The 22,434-nt window shown below is 35.9% G+C and overlaps 2 protein-coding genes across 10 annotated transcripts in view; one reads left to right on the top strand and one right to left on the bottom strand.

The window, feature by feature from the left end:
• FGF7 (fibroblast growth factor 7) overlaps window positions 1–11,633 on the bottom strand; it is a 55,993-nt gene extending 44,360 nt beyond the window's left edge. The window contains exons 1-2 of the mRNA XM_014852794.3: window positions 11,336–11,633; window positions 10,190–10,745 (exon numbers count right to left, since the gene is read on the bottom strand). Of these exons, the coding sequence (XP_014708280.1) occupies window positions 10,190–10,475 (286 nt within the window). The 5' untranslated portion in view covers window positions 10,476–10,745; window positions 11,336–11,633. The remainder of the gene's footprint in view (window positions 1–10,189; window positions 10,746–11,335) is intronic.
• Window positions 1–22,434, top strand: part of FAM227B (family with sequence similarity 227 member B) — a 199,777-nt gene that overhangs the window by 113,417 nt on the left and 63,926 nt on the right. The window lies entirely within an intron of this gene.

A 22,434-nucleotide genomic window follows, 5' to 3' on the forward strand; every position in this document is an offset into this window, starting at 1 on the left:
TCAAAGATTGAAAAGGCATTAAAAAGAGAAAAATATGCAGTTATCCAGAAAAATAATATTAACCCAATTAGCAGAACTTAAATTATGCCTTCAAAAAAAAGTTACCCTTTAAAGAAAATAGCCATTTTTAGTAAACAGAGCAATCAGACAAAGTCTGAAAATTGATAAGGGGCAAGTGTTTTTCCTCATATTTTTAATATAAAAAAAGATTCACCTTAGTGAGTTTAACACTGATACCTGGAAAGATATTAAATCGCTTTCTACTTCCTGACCTTACAATACTCTCTTACTACCCAGCATCTACAAAAAATGTTTCCTCTGAAGGTAGTACATCTGTTCTCTCTTATCCTGCTCATCCTTCAGGTCATTTTCTTCCAAAAAAAGACTTCCATGCCCTCCTCCTCAAGCTGAGTTAGGCAACCCCCTCATGTGCTCTAAACTTGCCCCCTCTGACTTGTATCTCAACTAAACTGTTAATGCTCTAAAAACACGACTGTGGACTCGTTTACTACTGGAGCCTCAGTCTGGCTTGGGGAAGATATCAATGACTTCCTTCCTATTGTTGAATTAATAAAAGAATGAAAAAAGAAGTCACCAGTCTTTCAAAGTTTTGTATGATGTCTTCATTATTCCTGCAAACAAGGAGGAAACTGCCCACTGCCTCCAGGTGGAGTCCCCGTGAGAGCTGCCTCAGTGTGACCAAGACTAACCAAGCCTGTAGTCAGAAGTACAGTCTTCCATACCATATGACACCTAAAGACTGTCTGATGACCAGGCTCCTGGCACTAAAACCAATTGAGCGGGTATTCACCGACTTCTACTTCTCCCTGGCTCTCTCTCCCTGTACACATGTCCTCTCCTCCCTTCAGTGGTGGTCACTGAGTTCGGGATCAGTCTAAAAGTGTTACTAATAAGTAGGAAGATTCCTACCCAAAAATTATCAGCCCATTGCTTGTTTTTACTAGGATAGCTCATTTAATTCTTAAAGACTTTTCCTCTGTGTCTCCTTTTAATACAGATATTCCATAAGCCAATATCAACTATGAATTTTTTTTCTGCATATAGATTTTGATATGCAGGAATTAGTGGACAGTCAGATGAGAATAGGAATGGGTGTTGCGGAGGCCATAGTTTTCCAGAATTGGTCTTCGTCATGCCCTGCCAATCACCCTTCCTGAATCACCAGTGATACCTGTGTCTGCTTAGATTGTTGTCCTCTACAAGAAAACAACTTTTCCACTAGTCTCTTGAAACTACCTAGAAAAACATTAAATCAAATAGGTTCTAAAGGCCAATACTGTTTTTTCTTTAAATGTGAGAGTGAGAGAGAAGTGAATTGTACTTCTCTCTTATTTCGGCAAGGCTTTTAATTCTTGTCCACATTAAATTTTTATGATACTTTAGTAATCTATTTCTTACCTATAACTAAATTTTGGATGTGTAAAAACTTAAGGGAGAAATATATTAAGTGATTGCCAATTCTTCTTGCTTCTTCCACCTCTTGCACTGGGCTAAGTGCTGCCCATTGGGAGACAAAAGGAAGAGTAAGAGATGATGCTTATCTTTCCAAAACTGACATTCTAGAGGCATTGCCAGATGCAAACAGAAAGAACCATAAGACAAGGCAAATGTGCTATGGATGGTTAGAGAGGCAGTTCTATTTAAAATCTCAAATAAGCGACCTCTTAAAAGGATGTGGAAATTAATTCATTAAACTTGCATTTCTCCCTTCGGGTTGTGCTAAATTTCAAACTTCTAAATAGTTTTTAGCCAGTAAATGAAACTTACTCTGTTGATATAATTAAAATAACTTTTGCTCAAACTACATTTTTGAAAAGTAGAACACAGCTTATTGTTTTTAAGTACATAAGATAAGAATTTTTCAATCATGTTGGAATCCTTAAACATTTTTGGGTTACTGCATGGGAAATGTTTTTGCTTAGTTTATAGTTTGCCCAAATAATAGGTATTGGGCATCATTTCAAATTAGAAGAGTGATCCTATAAAGCTACTCAGAACTCAGAAAGAGCTTCAAACTAGGCTTAAATCTCACTGCAAATCTCTGGATTTCAGGCCACTATCCTACCCAAAATACTACCCTGAGTCCAAAATCATATGCAGGCTTCTGACTTTGGCACAAATTTGTGGTTCAAGGTCATTCTTAAAACATTGGTTCAGGTCAATTTTATAGTCTTTTTATTTGGAACAAACAAGAGAGTGGAAGCTTGGTTTAGTTCATCACTACACCACAGATAGATCCCTAGGCAATAGCTCTCAAATTGCAATTTAATGAAATTTAAATGTTTTACCCAAATCGGGGGAGAGTGGTGGGAATAGGGGGTGGGAGGCACAGGGAGTGTATGTGCTGTGTTGTCAAATAAGTTTGGGAAGCCATATAGTCTTCTCCCAGAGCTGTGTGATTCATATTAGTGTAGTATAGGCTCAGAGAGTTTCTGCTGTGAAAAACTTGTTCAACTTTACTTAACTTAATATTTCCCAGTTGGTTAGCCACAGAAACCATGCTGCAGGAAGAACCATTAATATCTCAAGGGACACTAGTGTTCTAAGAAACAAAATTTGGAAGTGCTGCCTTAAGAAAAATCTGCAAGCTTAGTTGATTCTGAATTTGATCTCAAATCATTTTCTCAACATTATCTACAATTACATCTAAAGTTCTAAAAAGGAGATAAGTAGAAAATATTGTAATAGCTTTTAATGGAACATGATAAATATGGTATTTAAGGATGTTGAAATATGCCTCATTTCTCTTGTCTTAAATTAATCATAAAAGTAAACCCAGTTTCAGAATAGTCCTGTTAAATAAACAAAGACTGTTACAGTTTTAGACACAAATTTAACTAATAGATTCAAACCTCCTATTTGAGCACCGTCTGCAATAATCATTTTCAACCCCTCTGTACACTATTTTGTTTTTGTTCGTTTTGTTTTGAACTCAGAAATCCTGCCACTACTATCTTATCAATCTATTGCCCTTATTCCTTAAATGCTTCAAAAACTTAGTAGAGCTATATTGCATGAGACTCCTTTGTATTTAAATACACCCTAAACTTAAAATGCAAAATCCATTAATTTTTGTAAAAAGTCCTTTTTCCTTTCCTCTCTCACTTTTTTCTCTCCCATTCACAGACAAAGGTATTTTCTTCCTATTTATTCTTAGAAGGACACTAGCTAGTGGCTCTGTCAAGTACTTGTGTCCCCTCCAGTAGAAGTGGTCACATTCTTCTGCAGGGAAGTTGACTGGAGCAGCTGGAGAATCTCTAGAGCCAGGTCTCCCCAACAGACCTCAACGCTCTTCCCTCTGAGGAGGATGTCGTCTGCCTAAAGGGCAAGTTTTACCAGGATGTGGATATTGGATAAGTCTACTCTCTCCTTCCCCACCCAGATTCCTTTGTTTTTATGTATTACTACACAAACCCGTGCGCACAACTAGCTGAATAACTTTAATGACGTTTTCTCTGTTAGTGAATTTGGTATGGCTTCTCAGGTACGGATATAATCTCAAACTCAAATATGAATCTTGGTCAAGAGACAGTTAAATGTTCAGTGACCCTTTAATGTGACTTTCAGAACCGTGTGAAAGTTAGAGGATTTTCCTTTTGCAACCTATTTTGCATGTAGAAAGATTGGCTATGAACCTGGAGGACATTATGCTAAGTGAAATAAGCCAGTCACAGAAGGACACTACGTGATACCACTTATGGGGGGAATCTGACATAGTCAAACTCATAGAAGCAGAGAGTAGAATGGTGGTGGCTAGGGGATAGAGGGAGGGGGAAATGGGGAGGTATTAGTCAAAGGGTACTAAGTTTCAGTTATGCAAATGAGTAAGTCCTAGAGATCTACTGCACAGTGTATGCCTGTAGTTTACAATGCTGTCTTGTATACTTAAATATTTGCTAAGAGAGTAGATCTTATGTTAAGTGTTTGTATCACAAATAATAATAATAATAAATAAAAAGGGCAGGAGGAAACTTTTGGAAGTGATGAATATGTTTTTGGCATAGATTGTGGTGGTGGTTTCACAGATGTATGCTTCAAATTCATCAAGTTGTATACATTAAATAAGTACAGCTTGTTGTATGTCAATCATACCTCAATAGAGTGGTTTTTAAAAAAAAGAAAGATTGGATCCAGTTTGGAAAAGGAAAGGATTCATATAGAAGCCCATTTCATTTAATGAACTCTTTTTTTCTCCTTATTATACAATTCCTGCTTTTTCTTCTATGTGCCATATGTGAAATTAAAATATAGAGAAGTATTATATTTCAATAGTGATGTGAAGAAGTTACTGTGCTACCAAAAGTTGTTTCATTCAGATGAAGAAAGTAAGGATCCTTAGAAAAGAAAGCTTTTCCTTAATCTGAAACTTACAGAGAACGAACCTCAGCTTCACATCCTTCTCGCTAACCTAGATAGACCCTCTAGACTTGGGATTTCTTCCCTTCTGAGTTTTCTAGACTGAAGGTTGTCTCTTTAAATCGCTACCTTTGAACTCTGTGGGGTGACCATAGGAAGTGAGATCCTAATTTGGGGGCATTTGGGTTCATAGTTATAAGTGGCTCATTTAAGTGCTGAGTAAGCTGACATTGATGTCTATACTCCAGGTCCCCTGCTGCAGCGCCACTTGAAAATCTCAGAAGAGATTCAGACCTGCCTGTCATTGTAAGACTGTGGCACAGGATCTGTTCTTCCCTGAAACGAACTTATTCACCAAATAAGCCTTCTTACGTAGTAGCTACAGAGCTGTCATCACATGCATTTCCAGGCCAGTTCACCAAATGTTGGAGCCACTGAGATTTGTCAGAGAGGTTAAATGGACCCAGAAGAACTTCCTCAATGCATAATTCAGAGATTCATTTTTGATAAGCCCATTTTGAAATCCTCCAGGGTACAAGTTAACCCTGGAGCCCTCTAAGGGTTCCAAAACATTTCCAGGACACTTGAGGGGATCCAGGCTGAATTAGAACCTTTGGTCCCATTAAGGAGTGGTTTTCAACGTTAGCTGCACATTAGAATCACTGCTGAGCTTTAACAGACACAGATGCCTGGGTCCTCCCCACCTTCATGTGATTCTTATTTAAGTGGGCTGTGGTTTCCCCAGTAATCTAATGTGATCCCCTAAGTCATGTCAGAATTATCTGAGGAACTTTTTAAATTCCTGATGCCCAGGCTGAACCCCAAATCAATTTAATGAGAATCTTTGTGAGTGGGACCTGGCATCAGTATTTGTTAAAGTTCCCCAGCTGATTACAATATTTAGCCAAGGCTGAGAAATAGAAAAATCTAGAAAAGAAAACTCTTCCTTATATCTAAAAGCTGGCTTCTTGTGTTCTCTCCAGTTCAGCTGGGTCTCTGAAAACTATAGGCTGAAGAGTTGCAATACAGCTGAGTCACAAGGGAAGACACATGATCAGATGCTCTGGGGTGATATAGAAATGAAAGTGATGGTCAGTTCAGATGAGGATTTACAACATAAATAAGAGATGCACCTGTGGCAATAAATTATTAGCACTTCATAAGTGCCAGGCACTTGTATTAGCCAAAAAAAGAGATGAATACTATAAAATAAAAATAATCCTTAATATTATAGTTTTCAAAGAATAGCTAATATTTCCAAACCTGCTCTCCAGCTATTTATATGTCTTCCCTAATTTAAATCCTTGACAACTTTCTTAAGGGAAGGCAGGTCACCAGTTCTACAGAATTTCCCCATTTTGTCAATAATTTTAGGCTTTTGGTTCAACTCCATGGATATGTTTCTCATTGTGTATTTTTTTAAAGGTGGAGTTGTCCTGGTTTTCTTACCTTTGTTTTGATGGTGTGAAGTATTGTTCTTTTAGATAACTTGCTAAGAACTGTTTGGAGCATAAGCAAGTTAACTGTCTGCACATTTAGAGGTGGTATGTACGTTTGCTAGCTACTAGCAGAAATAATAGTTGAAAAGGAGCTTATCCAAAGATTTGTTGACAATTGAGTCGCTGAAGATTTTATGGCCAAAGTCAAATCCAACCACACTGTGTTTATTTGTTTTTTGCCAATTGTTAGGCCATATCCCGTCACAGTCTAACAATCCAAAAGAGAATATTGCCAAATCGTTGGCCAATTTTCAGAATGGCTAACCCTTTTCTTGCTATGCTACAATGCTTAATTATAACTAACAAGTGAGGCGTACTTTTTCTTGAATCAGTGGTTTATGACAATTAAGGATTTTTTCTTAAAAGGAATGAGTGATATTGACCATTTTGGGGAAGAGCAAAACTTTTTAGAAATTGTATTTCAAAAGCAAGAAAACCATCCTGAGGGACCGAGTTCTCTGTTCCACATCTGTCTCTCAGGGCAGTTGTCTTTGCCCAGTGCACTGCTGCCGTCTCTCACTCGGCACCTCAATTCCCAGCTTAAACAGCAGTGTTATTTCTGTCAAGTGTGGAGTGATTGCCTCTGTCTGCTGATGGACTGCCTGGTCCAACAGTTATCTAAATTCACCCTCTGCCTTTGTCTTCAAGGGGAGCACTCTCACAACAGCAGTGGAAGCATTGACCATTCATTGCCAGTCCCTATATGAGGTTATTAATGCTCTCCTTCTGCAAAGCATATGAATATTTATTCCATTTTGGAGGGCACTTTATGCTTTTATTACCCTTATTATTAGTTCAGGTTAGGCTCCAGTTTCATCACTTAGAAACCTACTGTAAGGCTAAACGTGGAGCCACCAGAGAGAACAAGTTGAAAGGAGAGGCTTTCTTGCCTCCTGGTAAGAATAGTATGCAATCTCAGGACCAGTTCCCAACAGCAGCTTCTTTCCCCCAAGAGTCGGAAATGTGGTCCAGCATCTCTTGGCCTCTCATGAATGCCTCCATTTACATAGTTGGGTTTTCCCTATAGGTCAACTAATACAAGTTTTATTTCCATTGGGTTCCTTGGTGCACTTTTTCTGCAATTTACTTACTCTAATCTAAATTTAAAATATTTCACAAGGCAACACTGTAATTAAACCTGAATTGAGATCTTCACAACCCTGGGTAGCTTAAATAATTTCTTAAATTCTCTGAAGATATGAGACGTGAGCTATCATATCTACCTCCTTACCATTCCCCTTCTCTTCCTCCAGGCCCTCTGTCCATCTACACCAGCCTAACACCTTCTGGAAGCAGAATTATACATCCAGATTTTTTACCTCTCCTACTCACTCCACCATTATCTTAGCAATATCTTATAAACCACATACTTATGCTGGTGATGTAAGCAGTCTTTAGAGGCCCATTAATATCCTCAGGTTACTTTCCCTTTCATTCAAAGCAAAGCTATGAGAAGGACCGGGGACTTTCTTATGGTAACTCAGAGAACAATTATGTTTCACATAGCTGACATTTCATGCAAAACTTTATCACGTGAGACATTTAAATCTATATCATCTTTAAAAACCTCCAAAGAAGGGTGTTTAACAACCTGTTAACAAATTTAAGGGGTCACAGCAATGAAAATGAAATGCAGAATTTGATTCTGATCTTTACCACTTTCTGAACTTTGCTGCCTTTCGCTCTAGTAGACAATTAAATTACCTTTTACTCTCATTTTAATGAAAATAGGAAGAAAACATCTTTTGTTCATTTGTTCATTTACTCAATTAATGATTGAGGAATGTAAACAATCTTCATATTTGTAATTTCAAATTTCTCATCTTCTCTGACTTTTTAAACAAATTCTGTTGAGCGCTTTCTTTATACCTGGGTTTCTTTGTACCTGGTAACACTAGCTTCAACTTTATGTGTGTCAATTTGCATGTTTTATATGTGGGGCATTCACTCTTAAAATGGGTAAAGCTGACCCTTAAATAATAGGAAATGACTATCAGAATTCTAATAAGTTATTCCATATATTTTCCAATGAGTATTTTCTTCTGCATCTTAGGATTTCCTATAGACAACAGTGAATTAACCTCTTTTTAACTATGGAAAAGCCTGATTGGCTCCTTCTTCGATAGGATAACAGCACAACTTGACAACAGTTTTAGGGTTTAATTAAAGGATCCTGATGAAAGTTTTCCTTTCCATGAGAATTTACCATAGCAGGAAAGTATGTTTTTTATATAGTCTATGAGAACGCTTATAAAAGTGAAGAATATTTACATAATATATATCATGTCTTCCTTCCTTCCTTTCTTCCTTTCTTCTTTCCTTCCTTCCTTCCTTCCTTTCATCCTCCCTCCCTCCCTTCTTCTTTCCCTCCCTCTCTCTCTCTCTCTCTTTCTTTTTCCTTGTTGAATTAGTGTTAGAGGAGAAATGGTATACCAAATTGGCCTTATGATTACTCAAGGTTAGTGCTAAATTGTTTTTCAAACTATCAAATAGCTTTAGCATTTTGTGTATGTTTATAAACAGCTGAGTTTCATGATTTTAAGAAATTTTAACACAAAATAAAACATGTGTGAATGCATTCCAGTTGTATATATTTTGATCCCAAATAATTATGCGTATTATTCTTTTCACTGCCTTTTACATCTAATTTTTCACTTTTTTAGTATTTGGTAAAGTTTTCAAAAGGAATTAATTGTCGTATGTAAGAATTCTACAGTGTTTAGGTTTGATAACCTCATTACTATACTTTGAAATTAGTTCTGACAGCTCATCTTACCATTGAGATAATATTCACTTTCATCTCTTTCAATGTGTGTGATAATTATATAATAAGTACTTAGATTTGCTCACATTTATGTTATATGTTCTGTGGTTTAGAATAGAATAGACTGTAGGAATTAGAAAGTGTATTGGAGATCGTCTGTACGTATCCCACATCTTACAGATGAAAAAAATGAGAATCAGAAAAAGTAAGAAATTGTTGCAAAGTCATTCACAGACAGGGATTGGGCCTATGTGTCATAACTTCCACCTGGGCTCTGTCTTCTCCTCCAGGTTCCATTATCCATGATAAATTTCAATAACTTTTAAGTAAATTGATTATAAGCCAAATTCTGTTGCTCACATAGAAATGACTATCCACAAAGAGCCTCTCGTTTTCATTGGAAACATAATTTCCCAGATTCCCATTTGTTGGTTCACTAGTTAAGAAGACTAAAAGCCATTCATTAAACAAGCCACAAAAGTTTAAAATATTCACTGTAAGCCTGGCACTGTGCTAGACAAATGTTTACACCATCATCCCCATGCATTCTTTTTCAGTTGACTTTAACACACATAGTATCATAAGATGATATAATAATAACATTGTTCAAGTGCTAGTCATACAAACAAAATTTATTTTCACTCAGGGATTTTAAATTCTTAATGTATATGTTGAGGTATACATTTTACCCCGTTAAATTTAATATTATTGAAATTGATTATTAATCATAACTGCTAAAAGATAAATCCAGTCCTAATATTTCAACATGAAAAGAATAACTGATTCTTGGGGAAAATGTAAGGCTTCCTAATTGAAAATCACATCAATTAACATCTCTTCTAACTCCCTTTTATTTCTTCTACATTTACATTTCTCTTAAGATAACATAGAAATATGGTATAGAAGATTTAGAGAAAGAAAATGTTAGGAGGAACCTATTTTTCTACCTGGGTGAAATAATTAAGCAATCTAATACAGGGTCATTATGACATGAACAGATGAAGATACCACAGATTCCCTTCTATTTTATAACTATACACAATTGCACAAGTCACTGAATGCATTTTTTAGCACAGATTAAGTATTTTACATCACAGAAATATTCTGTCAAAGGAAATCAAGTTATTTTTTTAAAATAAATTCTCTGTTCCTTAAACTAATACGTAGTCTTTGTGAGCATTTACTGAGTACTCTTTTACAGTTCCTAATGAGTTTTGCTAGAAGACAAGAAGTCACATTTCACTGTGAATAATATCATTTACATTTTGCTTAATTTATGGGCATTTTGAGCTTAGAACAATGAGAATATATTTTCAAAATGGCTTAGGTAATCAGCTCCAACTATAAAATTAGTAGATTTGCCCTGTTCCAGAAGATGTTTTTGAGAACATAGGTCATCTATCCCAATTTAGGGAAATTAAAAGATAAATTAAAAGTTAATTTTTTTCCCAAAAAAAAGGAGACTGAGAAAGCATGTCACTTGAAAATCGATCTTTTCACAGGTTGTTAAGGTTCCTAAGCAGTGCTCTAAATAAAAGACGATACTTACTGAAATTGTTCTTCATCTCTTGAGTCCCTTTGACTTTGCCTCGTTTATCAATCCTCAGATACCACTGTGTTCGACAGAATAGTCTTCTCACTCTTATATCCCCTCCTTCCATGTAATCATAACTTCTTGTATGTCGCTCGGGGCTGGAACAGTTCACATTTGTAGCCATTTGCTCTGGAGTCATGTCATTGCAAGCTAAAGATATAGTGCCCACTAAACAGATAATGTGAAAGCATGATCTGTAGAGCAAAGTTGGCAGGATCCATGTCAGTATCCATTTGCGCATTATAGTGTAGTGCTCCGGGTGTTCATGAATAACATAATGAAAATTAAATCTGGAGTTGATTTTTGCTTCTAGGTCATTGACCTCTTCCTATCTGTGAATTGTAGATTGATTTAAGAAAGAGTAGTTTCTCCTTCCAAATTGTTAGCCTTATCCTTTCAGTTCCTGATAACAATACAGGATTCCTCCTTAAATAACTCTCTGTTGGTGTATCCTTATAAAAAACAGGTTGTAATAAGCTCAGTTGCTGCGATGCTGTTTGCTACTTGACTTCTGTTTGCAATGAGAGATTAAGAATGGGGAGGGGAGGAGAGAGGAAGATGAAAAATTGTATGTATAAATGTCAGTGGGTAAATAGTATTATAACATTCAATTTATACTATGAAGCTACCTTTAAAACAACTTTCACAGAGGATGTCGACATCTTTACCCCTCTGTATGTAGATTTATAAAAGTTATGCATTAGTAGAGACAAGTCAGAATATGACTGTACCATTCATTTCGGTTGCTATTTGGTAAGAAACATTCTGCAATTCGAGCCATTGTTTTAAATTAAGTTCTAAAATTACTGTTAACAAAGTATAAATGCTTTCCCCAGATTTCTTTATTGTATGCTTTTACATTTGTGGTTAATCAGTTATTTTCTCCTGACCTACCCAGATTTCTCAAGTTAAATGTCAGGATTGCTCTGGAGAACTTCAGCCTTATCTTTATGTAAGTTCTATAGCATAATTGCTATAGATAACTACATGGCTCAAAACTCTGGTAACTTTACTTTTCCCCTCAGCTCTAAAACCAGAGAAAGAGATAAACTACTAGAAAACATTCAGCATTGTTTTTAAAAACAAATAGCAGTAACTTACTTGTTCTGTTGATAACAGCTGGATACACAAGAATTCCATGTCTGTTGTCTGCCTGGTGCAACTTGAGCCTCTCTACTGTAGCTACAAACTATTTCTCAGCTGAGAAATTCTCCAGCAGAATCATAATTGTTTCCATAAATCAACAGGCAAGAGGATTTTCTCTGTGTGTGTGAGCGCGTGTGTGCTTGTGTGTGTGTGTGTGGAGCCTTTTATTCACGGCTTTTAGATAAATACCTTTGCTGACCTCATTGGAAGCAATTAAAACTTAACCAGTGAGCTGTTAGTTGAATACAACAGCAAGAATAAAGGAGGCTTGTATAGTATTCATTCAATGGTCATGAGAGGGAGCTATGAACATGGTTTATGCTTAAATCTACAAATGGGTCCCTAATTTGTAGAAACAGATCTTTGATTCTGAAGCAGTTAGCAGGGCAAAGGGAAATGTTTAGACCATATTTACAACATGGCAATTGTATATAAGTTGAGAAATATTCCCTTGAATATTTATGAGGGATTTTTTAATCGTTATAAAATCTTTTCCACAGCTTTATGATGCATGCATTTCTACTATTACTCCTTTGTGCTCAGAATGTTAGAATAAAACTATTACTAGGTATTAATTCACATCTTAGTATCGTAAAGCACTGTATAGCTGAGTTAAGGATATGTCTCTTCATAAAGAGACATTTCACCATTGTATATGAGTTTAATTCTCATGTCTTATATTCCTAGACTGAAAGTGAGAAGACCTAGGTTCTTATGACCTTGGCAAGTTATTTGACGTTCCTGAATATCAGCTGCTACTTTGTAAAATTAATGTATTAGTCTAAATGATTCTATGATGCCTTGTAGTTTTAAAATTCTGTGACTCGTGACATATACTAACTACTAATATAAGGAAGAGGATACATACTTTTAAAACTTATTATTCTTAAAGATTAAAAACAAAGAAAATGGTTTTACATTGGTTATCAGTGTTTGACTCTTGCCTCAATAAGAACATTAGCACAATAAGTAAATGTTAATTTATGGATGGAATTATAAGAGGTATAGCTAATATAGATAAGAGAAGGCTTTTTCCTTTCCAACATGAATTATTCTCCCTTTTACCTCCTGGTCTAGTGTATATATAGTAGTATTCTAGTGCTTTATTAGATATTTGTTGCAGAATAATTACATTATTAATCTAAATCAATATTTAGGAATGTATATTAAAATTCTCTTTCCCATATTGATACTCTCAGAACACACACACACACACACACACACACACACCACACACACACACACACACACACACCACACACACACACACACACACACACACACACACACACACTGCTTGAAATACACTACTTTACCACCAGGTGGTGCATGTAGACCAAATAGGAAAGGAAATTGTCCATTCAATTGGATTACACTTTATGTGATTTCTCTTTGTGTCTACGCTTTTAAGGAACAGAATCAAGAGCACAGAATAGTTTAAATGTACCCAGTTATTCTTTAGGCACCAGATACTGAAATTTCAAAGTTTCTTAGAGCAGAGGAGGGTAGGCCCTTCTATAGTCGCATCTGTTGAAAGCTAGATGGCTGCAAAATATTCTATCATGTATTTCTCTAAAAGGAGGAAGAGGAGAAGGAAACAAAGTATGATGCTACTGTGTTCTGAATCATACCCCCATTAGTTTCACAGGTAACAGTAATGATCAGGGTCAGTATTTCCAGGACTTGGATATTCCCTCTAAAGAAATGACAATTAACAGTCAGTTCACATGTTAAGATATTCAAGAGCTACTAAATCTATCTGTTCCACACTGACCCTACAGATTTTAAACCAAGAAATCAAAAGATTTCAAGTCAAAATTTACTAATTACATGCTCAAGACTTAGGTAAAAGAAACAGATAGTTCGTTGATAGAGTAAAGAGTGCTTAGTGCCTCCTTGAAATCTGCCCTATAGGGTTAATTGCAAAACGGAAACAAAGTAAGTATGAAATTGTGATCTATGCACTGTAAGTTCAATGGATGCCACTGTACTCTGTGACTTGAAAATATGATCCCAATAATATTAATGAATGGATTAATCTCCACAAGGGAACTATATTTAAATCTTTTGATTATCAGTTTCCTTAAAGGAGAACAACTAATTCAAGATGGGCCCACAACCTGTTTCACTAGCACCACAGCTGTAATGAAGAACTCTCTTATGCCCTTATTATACTAACGCTTCAAGAGAGATTCTTCAGAAACCAAGAGTAACTTAGGTATCACTAGATGGGTAACCCTCAGGGTTGTTTTAAGTTCTTAGTAGTAATAACATGGACAAGTATTTATTGCTCTTGTTTTAGTGTACATATAGTGATAGGCTAAGCACAGAGATACTTTGAAGAAGTGTCTCTTTTCTCATTTCTAGATTGAGTTAACTTCATTTTTAATTGAAAACACCTTTGTCTCTTGAGCTTTAAATTTGTAAAACAAAGGATCCTTAAATCTATTCCTAAAAATTGACTTTTTAAAAAAATGTCCTTAGAAAGTAAAGACCAGCACCTGGGATTCTTCAAAAAGAAACAAAGCCTAATACTTGTCTTGTTTGATTTGGGGACAGGATATATGAAAAAGAATACAGAGAATCTATTTCAGTGAATATCATGAAAACATAGGCAAGGTAATGATTAACCACCTAGTTTTGCTTAAGCAACCTCCATTATATCCCTATTTCATGAAAAGGTAAATGATAGAAAATAACTTTGTTGAATGACTTTTGCATTTTAATAATTAATTTTAACCCTATGCCACATTCGTAAGTATGTGTAGTATAGTCAGTAGAAGGGAACATAATTAAATACATTTGTTACTTTACATTCGTACATCCTATCCTGTTCCTCATCCTCCTGTTCCCATCTTTTGCCCAAAATATAGGTGATGATTGTTATTAGTTTCTTGTGTATCTTCCCATAGTTTCCAATGCATATACAGGCAAGTATATATAGATTTTTTACTTTTCCTCTTTTTATACAGAAGGTAGCATACCGTGCACAATGTTCTGCATGTTGCACTTTTTACTTAAAGTAGAAGATCTTTCTATCTCAGTATTTAGGAAATTTCCTCACTTTTTTTTTACAGCTGCATAGTATTTCATTGAATGGATGTATCACAGTGTATTTGACTAGCTTCCCACTGATAAACACTTAATTTTTTTCCAGTGTTCTTCTCTTTCCAAAAAAATTGCTGCAATGAATAAAGTTATAGATGTGTCATTTTTACTGTGCAAATATATCTGTAGGATCCATTTCCAGAATTTGTCTGGGTCAAATGGTATACATATTTATTATTTTGGTAGATATTGCCAACTTACCCTCCACAGAAGTTGTACTAGTTTTACAATCCCACTAGCAGTACGTAAGTGTGCCTGTTTGTTTAATATAATGTATAGTCAAATTTTGGGGTTTTCCTAATCTGACAGGTGAAAATGGCATTTCATTGTGGTTAACCCCTGCATTTCTCATCTTATGAGAGGAAGTGACGATCATGGACAAGTACTATAAAGAAAAGGTACATGGTGCTATAAGTGTCTACAATAGGTGGCAGTAGGGAAAGTTTCCCTGCAGTAGTGCTGGTAAAGCACAGTTTGAAGGGTGAGTGGGAGTTAATAGGTGAAGAGTTACCTGTAAATGTACAAGGATTCTGTGTTGAAAGACAGCATGTTCTTTTCAATAATGAAACACCACTGTGGCTCTAGTAAAGAGAATAAGAGGGACTATGGTGTGCGAAGAGGCTGGAAAGGCAGACAGGGTCCTGGTGGGCTGTTGCAAGGAGTTTGATCAAGAGCAATAGGAAGCCATTGTAGTATGTTAAGCCAAAGAGTGACGTGATCAGAATTGCACTCCCTGCCTCTATTCTGACCCAAACTTACTTAATTCCTATTAGCAAAATGTTTATGAAATATTAAGTTATATTCATTTATCCTATTTTTTCTATGCTTCATATTTTCAAAAAGCCAAACTTTGTAATTGGAAAGGAAAGATAGGGGAGAAAAAAGTCATATACACTTCCTGACTTGGGTAAAGCCTAAATCCTTTTCAAACGGTTGTACTAAATGCCCTAAAAAGAAGGGAAGCATGAAAGTGCCTTTGAGAAGCAGCCCAGGGAAGGTAAAGTCCATAGACAGGGGAGGACAGAGAAAAGTCCATTTGGGGAGCCAAGCTCCTATATTTCTGGTAATATCACAGCACGCAGCAGAAGCAGAGAAGCACCAGAGAGTAAGTGCTGCCTTATGTGTCTAAACAGATGAGCCCATAAGCACCCCATCATAAAGATTTCCTATGTTTTAAAAGAAATCTGGAAGAGCAGGGAGCCAAGACTTGAAGGAACTGTGTGAGCGGAGTTGGTGAATGCCCAGAAGTAGCCAGGGTAGACAAATGACTCAACAACCAAAGGCCCTTGGCTTGGCCCTGAATAAAACCCTTGAATCCTATCCCATCTTGAAGCAGAAGAGGGAAACCCAAGAATAATTGAGGTTAAGCTTCTACCAACTGGAGGGATGAAATTCTCAAAGTTGAAGCTAGGTTGATTTATAAACAAAAATTTTATGTTATTCCTTGTGTATTTGAGATTGTGGTCCAAGATTTATTTCCAGTATATTCCCACAGCTATCATCACAGTATGGATTTATCTTCCTCTTTTCTTCCGTCAGTCCCATTCCATAAGTTTAGCCTCAACTTCGGTTCATGCCCTACAACCAATATTACTTACTTCCTTGATTCATCCACTTAACAAATATTTATCAAATAGCTACTTGGTGCCAGATGTCCTACACTTTTGAAGATACCATGGTGAACATTCTGAAAGTGTTCTCTGCCCTTACAGAGTATGCATTCCAGTAAGAAAACAAACATAAACACGTCTAACTGTGGTGGGATTTGGAGTGGGGGCAGATATTAGGATACAAAGAAGGTGTTCAAGGAGATGAGGGTAGATGGGTAGTGGATGGAGGGACCTACTTTAAGGAGGAATGGCCTGTCTGAAGAGATAAGTTTTAAGCTTCCTAGAACAGTAATGAGCTTGGTGTGTTCCAAGAACTGAAAGAAAGCCAATGTGAATGAAGTACGTGAGCAATGGAGAGAGTAATGAGAGAGAAATGAAACTGAAGAAGTAGGCAGGGGCCAGATTATAAAGAACTTTGAAGATCATGGTAATAGGAGTTTGGGTTTATTCTAAGCGTAATAGGAATCTGGAGTGCAGGCTTGTCTACTTCAAACCTGATAGACCTGGTCAAAGACAGTAGTTTAAACTCTGGAGTAAAATTCCAAAAGTAATTGAGCAAGCCTGGGGACCCTATAAATCGTCAGTTATGTAAACTTTGTGCTTGTTCTTGGCATAATGCCCTAACATTTTAAAACTAACTGTATATAAGATACAAAGTCTGAGTCATATGCTCAAAATTGTGGTGTGCCTGTGACTCAACTATATAAAAATCTCAGTTTACAAATGTAACTTGATTCTTTGTGTATCTGAGTCTATAAAAATTTGTTTTATTTAATTTTATATTTATAAAATGTTCTCTGAAATGCTAATCTAAAATTCAAGTTCTTCAAATTATGTTATTAATTTAATGAATTACTATTCAACTTTAGATCTGGAGCAAGATCTCTACAGTTACTAGTTCTTTTTTTTCTTTTCAATTTGGAAATTTCTATATAATGAAGTCATGTAATTCACTCTTGATGGCTTTGACCTTAAATTAATGTTTAACTTTAGCAAAAAATAAACTTCTCCCTGATTCAGTGCTATACACTAATGCCTGGTTTTGACAGCCTCATGCCACTCCAGCAGTTGAAAAGTGTTATAATGGGTATGGAGAGTTTTGCTTCACCCCTAGGAGAACATCATGAAAAACATCGAAGACTCTGTGCAGTTAGGGTCATTGCATTCTTTGCTTTAAATTGTCATTCTTTGGTTCCATATTCATTGTCTACATGATAAGGCAGCCAAATGAGGGGTAAGACTAGCAACAGCAATTTTTTAAATAAACGTTTCATGGACATCAATGTGCTAATAAAAAAAATTGGTTTAATTTTTAATTCATCAGCTTTAAAACCATGACTTTTCAGCACCAAAAAGTGGGAGAAGGAGGCAGAATAAAGATGATTATGATAGTAAAGAAGGGGAAGAAGTTATGGAGTCCAACATCTTTAGTATAAATATATATCCACAAAAAGCCGAGTAACTGGTAATATATAGATTTGTGTAACACTGGTGACTAACAGAATAACTCATGCATAAGAGAAAAGAGGTTCATACTTCCCGTTGTGTTTCTCTTCAAACTAAACATTTTGCTATCTTAAAATGTTACTTGTGTTTTCCCCTCAATGGTATTTAATGTTAACTCAGTCCTAGTGACTCCTCCTCGTTCCTCTAATCAACTCCAAAAATTTTCAATTCTACCACCACAACTTTTTCCACACCTGTTTCTACCTGTCAATCATCACCTTCATGTCCTGAGTCAAGTAATTGTTATCTCTCATGTCAACTCTATTCCTAAGCATCTCCAGGCATCTCCTCTCTCCAACCTCCAGTCCATGTTATGTGTTGCTATCAGGTTAATCTTCCTAAAGCACAGTTGGAATCATAATATTTTTCTGCCCGAAAGTCCTCAATAACACCCCCATTTTCCCTGAATAAAACTCTAATTACTTCAAATCAACACTTACTATGTATTTAGGTAGTATGCAATATTATGGAGATACATTGGTCAATAAAATAAGCAAGGTTCCTGACCTTATGGAGCTTAAATTATGGAGGAGGAGACAGATAATAAACAAAGAAAAAAATTCTCATGCTATTGCAGGAGGAAATAAATAGGTTACAATGGCAGGTGATAACAGGAAGGAGAGGGAGATTGGAATCTGATCACAAAAGGCCTTTCTTGGGGGGCCGGCCGGCAGTTAAGAGTGCATGTTCCGATTCAGCACCCTCCCCCCCCGCCCTCTGCCTCCGGGGTTTGCCAGTTCGGATCCCGGGTGCAGACATGGCACCACTTGGCATAGCCATGCTGTGGTAGGCGTCCCACATATAAAGTAGAGGAAGATGGGCACGGATGTTAGCTCAGGGCCTGTCTTCCTCAGCAAAAAGAGGAGGATTGGCAGCAGTTAGCTCAGGGCTAATCTTCCTCAAAAAAAAACCAACCAGAAATTGGATTGGTGGTTACCAAGGGGAATGGAGGTGGAAGGAGGGCAAAAGTAGTGATTAGGTATATGTGTGTGGCGATAGATTGTAATTAGTCTTTGGGTGATGGACGTGTAATCTACACAGAAATTGAAATACATAACAATATATACCCGAAATTTATATAATGTTATAAACCACTGTTACTGTAATAAAAAATAAAAAAATCTTTGTCTCTTTAAAAAAAAAAAAAACGAAAGGCCTTTCTGAGGAGGTGACATTTAAACTGAGATCTTCTGCTTAAGAAGAAATCAGGGGCCGCCCATGACCTAAGTGTTAAGTTCTCGTGCTCTGCTTTGGCTGCCCAGGGTTCACGGGTTCAGATCCTGGGGGTGGACCTACACACTGCTCATCAAGCCATGCTGTGGTGGCATCTCACATAGAAGGGCTAAAATGACCTACAACTAGGATATACAACTATGTACTGGGGCTTTGTGGAGAAAAAAAAATGAGGAAGATTGGCAACAGATATTAGCTCAGGGCCAATCTTCCTCACCAAAAAGCATACTTTCAAAAAAAAAAAAAGAAGAAGAAGTCAGAAGTGGAGGTAGTGCATTCCAGGAAAAGGTAACAGGGAAAACAAAAGTTCTGAGGTGAAAATGAGCTTGATGTATTCTAGAAACTAAAAGATGACAGTGTAACTGGAGCATAGTGAAGAAAAGGAAAATTAGGTGATATGAGACCAATATATGTGGGGTCTTGATACCAACAGTAGCGACTTTGGGTTTGACCCTAAATATGATGGGTTCTAATCAGTGAGAAATGTGATTATCATTGACCATTAGGAGGATGGCAGAAGTTGAAGTAAGGAGACCAGTTGGGAGGCTTTGGCTGTACTCCAGGTTGGAGATGATGAGACCTTAGACTAGGATCATGGCAGGAAGATGGAAAGAAGTGAGCAGGTAAATGTTGGAGACAAAGCTTAATGAGAGATTCAATCTGAGAGACAAGGAGGAGTCAAGGTTAAATTCCAGACATCTAACATTTGTAACAGGATAAATAGTGGTGTCGTTTGCAGAGCTAAGGAAAACTGGGAGATAATCAACACTGGAGGGGAAAATCAGGCAGTTAGAAAGTTTAGGTGAGAGGGATGCTATCACCCAAAATCCTAACTCACTCTGGATCAGAGGTATCTGGACCTCTTACTCCCTTGAAATGAGAATCAATAAACATCTTTCAAATCAATAGGTAAAGGGGATTAAGAGGTAGAAACTTCCAGTTATAAAATTTATGTCATGGAGGGTGTAATATACAGCATAGGGAATATAGTCGATAATGTTGTACTAACTTTGTATGGTGACAGATGGTAACTAGACTTACCATGGTGATCATTTCGTAATGTATATAAATATCGAATCACTATGATCTACACTTGAAACTAACAGGACATTGTATGTCAGTTATGCTTTTTTAAAAAAGTGTGGAAGTAGAAACAGAATCTCTTTGTAAGAACCTCAGGTACAAAAGGAAAGCTCTTCTCATGGCAGTAGTAAGTATGTATTTTGACGAAAATTTTAAGGGCCATCCTCCCTTATATCTCTAATTAAGAATGTCTCTGACAGCTGGAATATCATAGGCCCCAGTAATATAGCACAGGAAGGTATCAGAAGTCAAGCTATGTTATGGGACTTTATCATAAAATCCTAAAACAGTTTTATTCTTTGATTTCATCCATAAATGGGTTTCAAAGTTGTCAAAATATAGGTTAATGTACAGTGATCAGTCAACTCTTGTAACACTGAGAAACAACTTTATTAATAACCGTGTTAGCATTTTAAAAAGAAATCAATACTTAGTACCCTCTCTGGTTATTTTACCTAAAAGAAAATTGCTTCTATATTCTATAAGGAATGTTGTAGTAGAGTAGTTCATCTCAGCGTCTAATACCACAGTAGATTACCCAACAAAAAGAATCTGTCAAAAACTAAAATTTTATCTATTTAATGCTAAGAAAAATTGATTAATTTGGAAAAAAAGAAAGTCATATCAGTCATTTGATAGTCATTTTGCCAGAAGAATGACAAAACAAGACTGACTGATTTCTTTCTGATAGAGTGTTTTGGCTGCACATGATTATAGTTTTGATTTCCTAGTCTAAGTAGCTTGGAAGCTGGAGGCATTGTATCATGAGTTTAGAAAGTTACTGAATTAGTAAAAATTCAAAATTATAGTATATTTTAAAAGAAATAGTGTTTATTAATGCCAAATATTGTATGTGTAATAAATCAAACTGTCACTTCGTTTAATTGAATCAACAAGAAAAATATGGAAATAGCTTATCAGTTGATCTGCAGATGTGGATATAGAAGTACTGAGAGATGTTTTAAAATTATTTTCTCTCTTAAATATTTTTAAATCTCCCATGACAACTGATTTATCCTATTAATTTACACTATCTTGGAAGTATCTGCAAAGCAAAAAGATAAGCTTAAATCCAAATTCGATGTGAATAGTAACAAATTCTGAATTACAGGACTACAAATAAATGAAGTTTTACTATATTTTAAATTATTCTAAGATAGGATGGTTTATTAGATAACAATCATTTTATTATTTTTGCCTTGGATAAATAAAGAGGATAATTCTAGTTCTTAGTACAACTAAAGGAATGATTAAAGATCAATTAAAAAATGGTAATGAAATTATTTATGATATACTCCTCCCTTCCCTTGATTTCCTTCTTCATGCCTTTCATTCCATTTTATTACACTCAGCATGTTGACATATTGTGGTAATAAATACACTTCATTTCTAATATACTCAAATATAAAACCAAGAAGCAAACTCAAAAACATCAAAAACTTTATTGTTCTTTTTCTCTCTCAAAAAAGATGGAAGAGAAGGGATGAGAAATGTAAAATTTCTGGATTATTTTACCACACCCAGAAGATGTCATATTTTAAATTTGAAAGGGGATTTTTTTTCTTTCAACAATAGTCCTCATCTCATTAGTACTTAATTTATTCCTTTTAGACTGAGAGACCATCTTGTCCCTGTTTTTCACTTTCTTGGTCACAGATAAAATTAAATTATGCTATTTCCTTTGTGATACCAAATATTTACAAAGATTTATAAATTTTTTTGTTCTGTGTTGAATTCTGAAGCTGTTTTTTATCCTATTCATCCTCCTTCCCTTTCTCTCTGCATTTGTCTCCTCCACTTTTTAAAATTCTTTCTCTCCCCTTCTTTCTCTCCCCTTCTCTCTTTCTCACAAACACACACGCACACGCACACCCATACTTTTTCTGTCATACTCATGCTTCAAGTTTCTAGAAACATCCTTAGGTCATTCTTATGTTAATTTTCTACTTGTTTATCACTTTTTTCAATCTAATCTTGAAAAATACATCTGGTTTCTATTCTAATCAGTATCCCTCTGAGAATAACTTCATATTATAGAAGACAAACAGTTCTCAAATAATAACCCATAATGATGCAACCTCTGGTAATTTAAACTTTTATCCAGTAATTTTAAAAGAGCTATTCCTGTAGTTTAACTTGGCAGGCTTTTTTTTTTTAAGATAAAGTTTATGGAGGTGGGATTTCTGTGGGTAATCATTTAAAGCAAGTTAATATTTGGAAACCTATTTTTTTTTAATGAGAAATCTTGGAGACTTAACATGGAAAATGATTCACTCTTCTCATTAGCAATTCATTTTTGAGAGTTCACAAGTTAAATGACACATACAAAGTGTTATGGGAGTAAGAAGATAGCAAAGCCTTTATACTGAAAAAAGAAGACCAAAAAAATTGTAACCATTAAGAAATAGCAAATAAATACTAAATGACAAATTACTGAATATTACTTAGAAAAGCTGTGTGCAGTGTGGGAGGATATGGTGTTAGAATATGGAACAACTGGCCTGTGAAGAGCTT

This window comes from Equus asinus, chromosome 2 (assembly GCF_041296235.1).
Source record: "Equus asinus isolate D_3611 breed Donkey chromosome 2, EquAss-T2T_v2, whole genome shotgun sequence".
Lineage (NCBI taxonomy): Eukaryota > Metazoa > Chordata > Mammalia > Perissodactyla > Equidae > Equus > Equus asinus.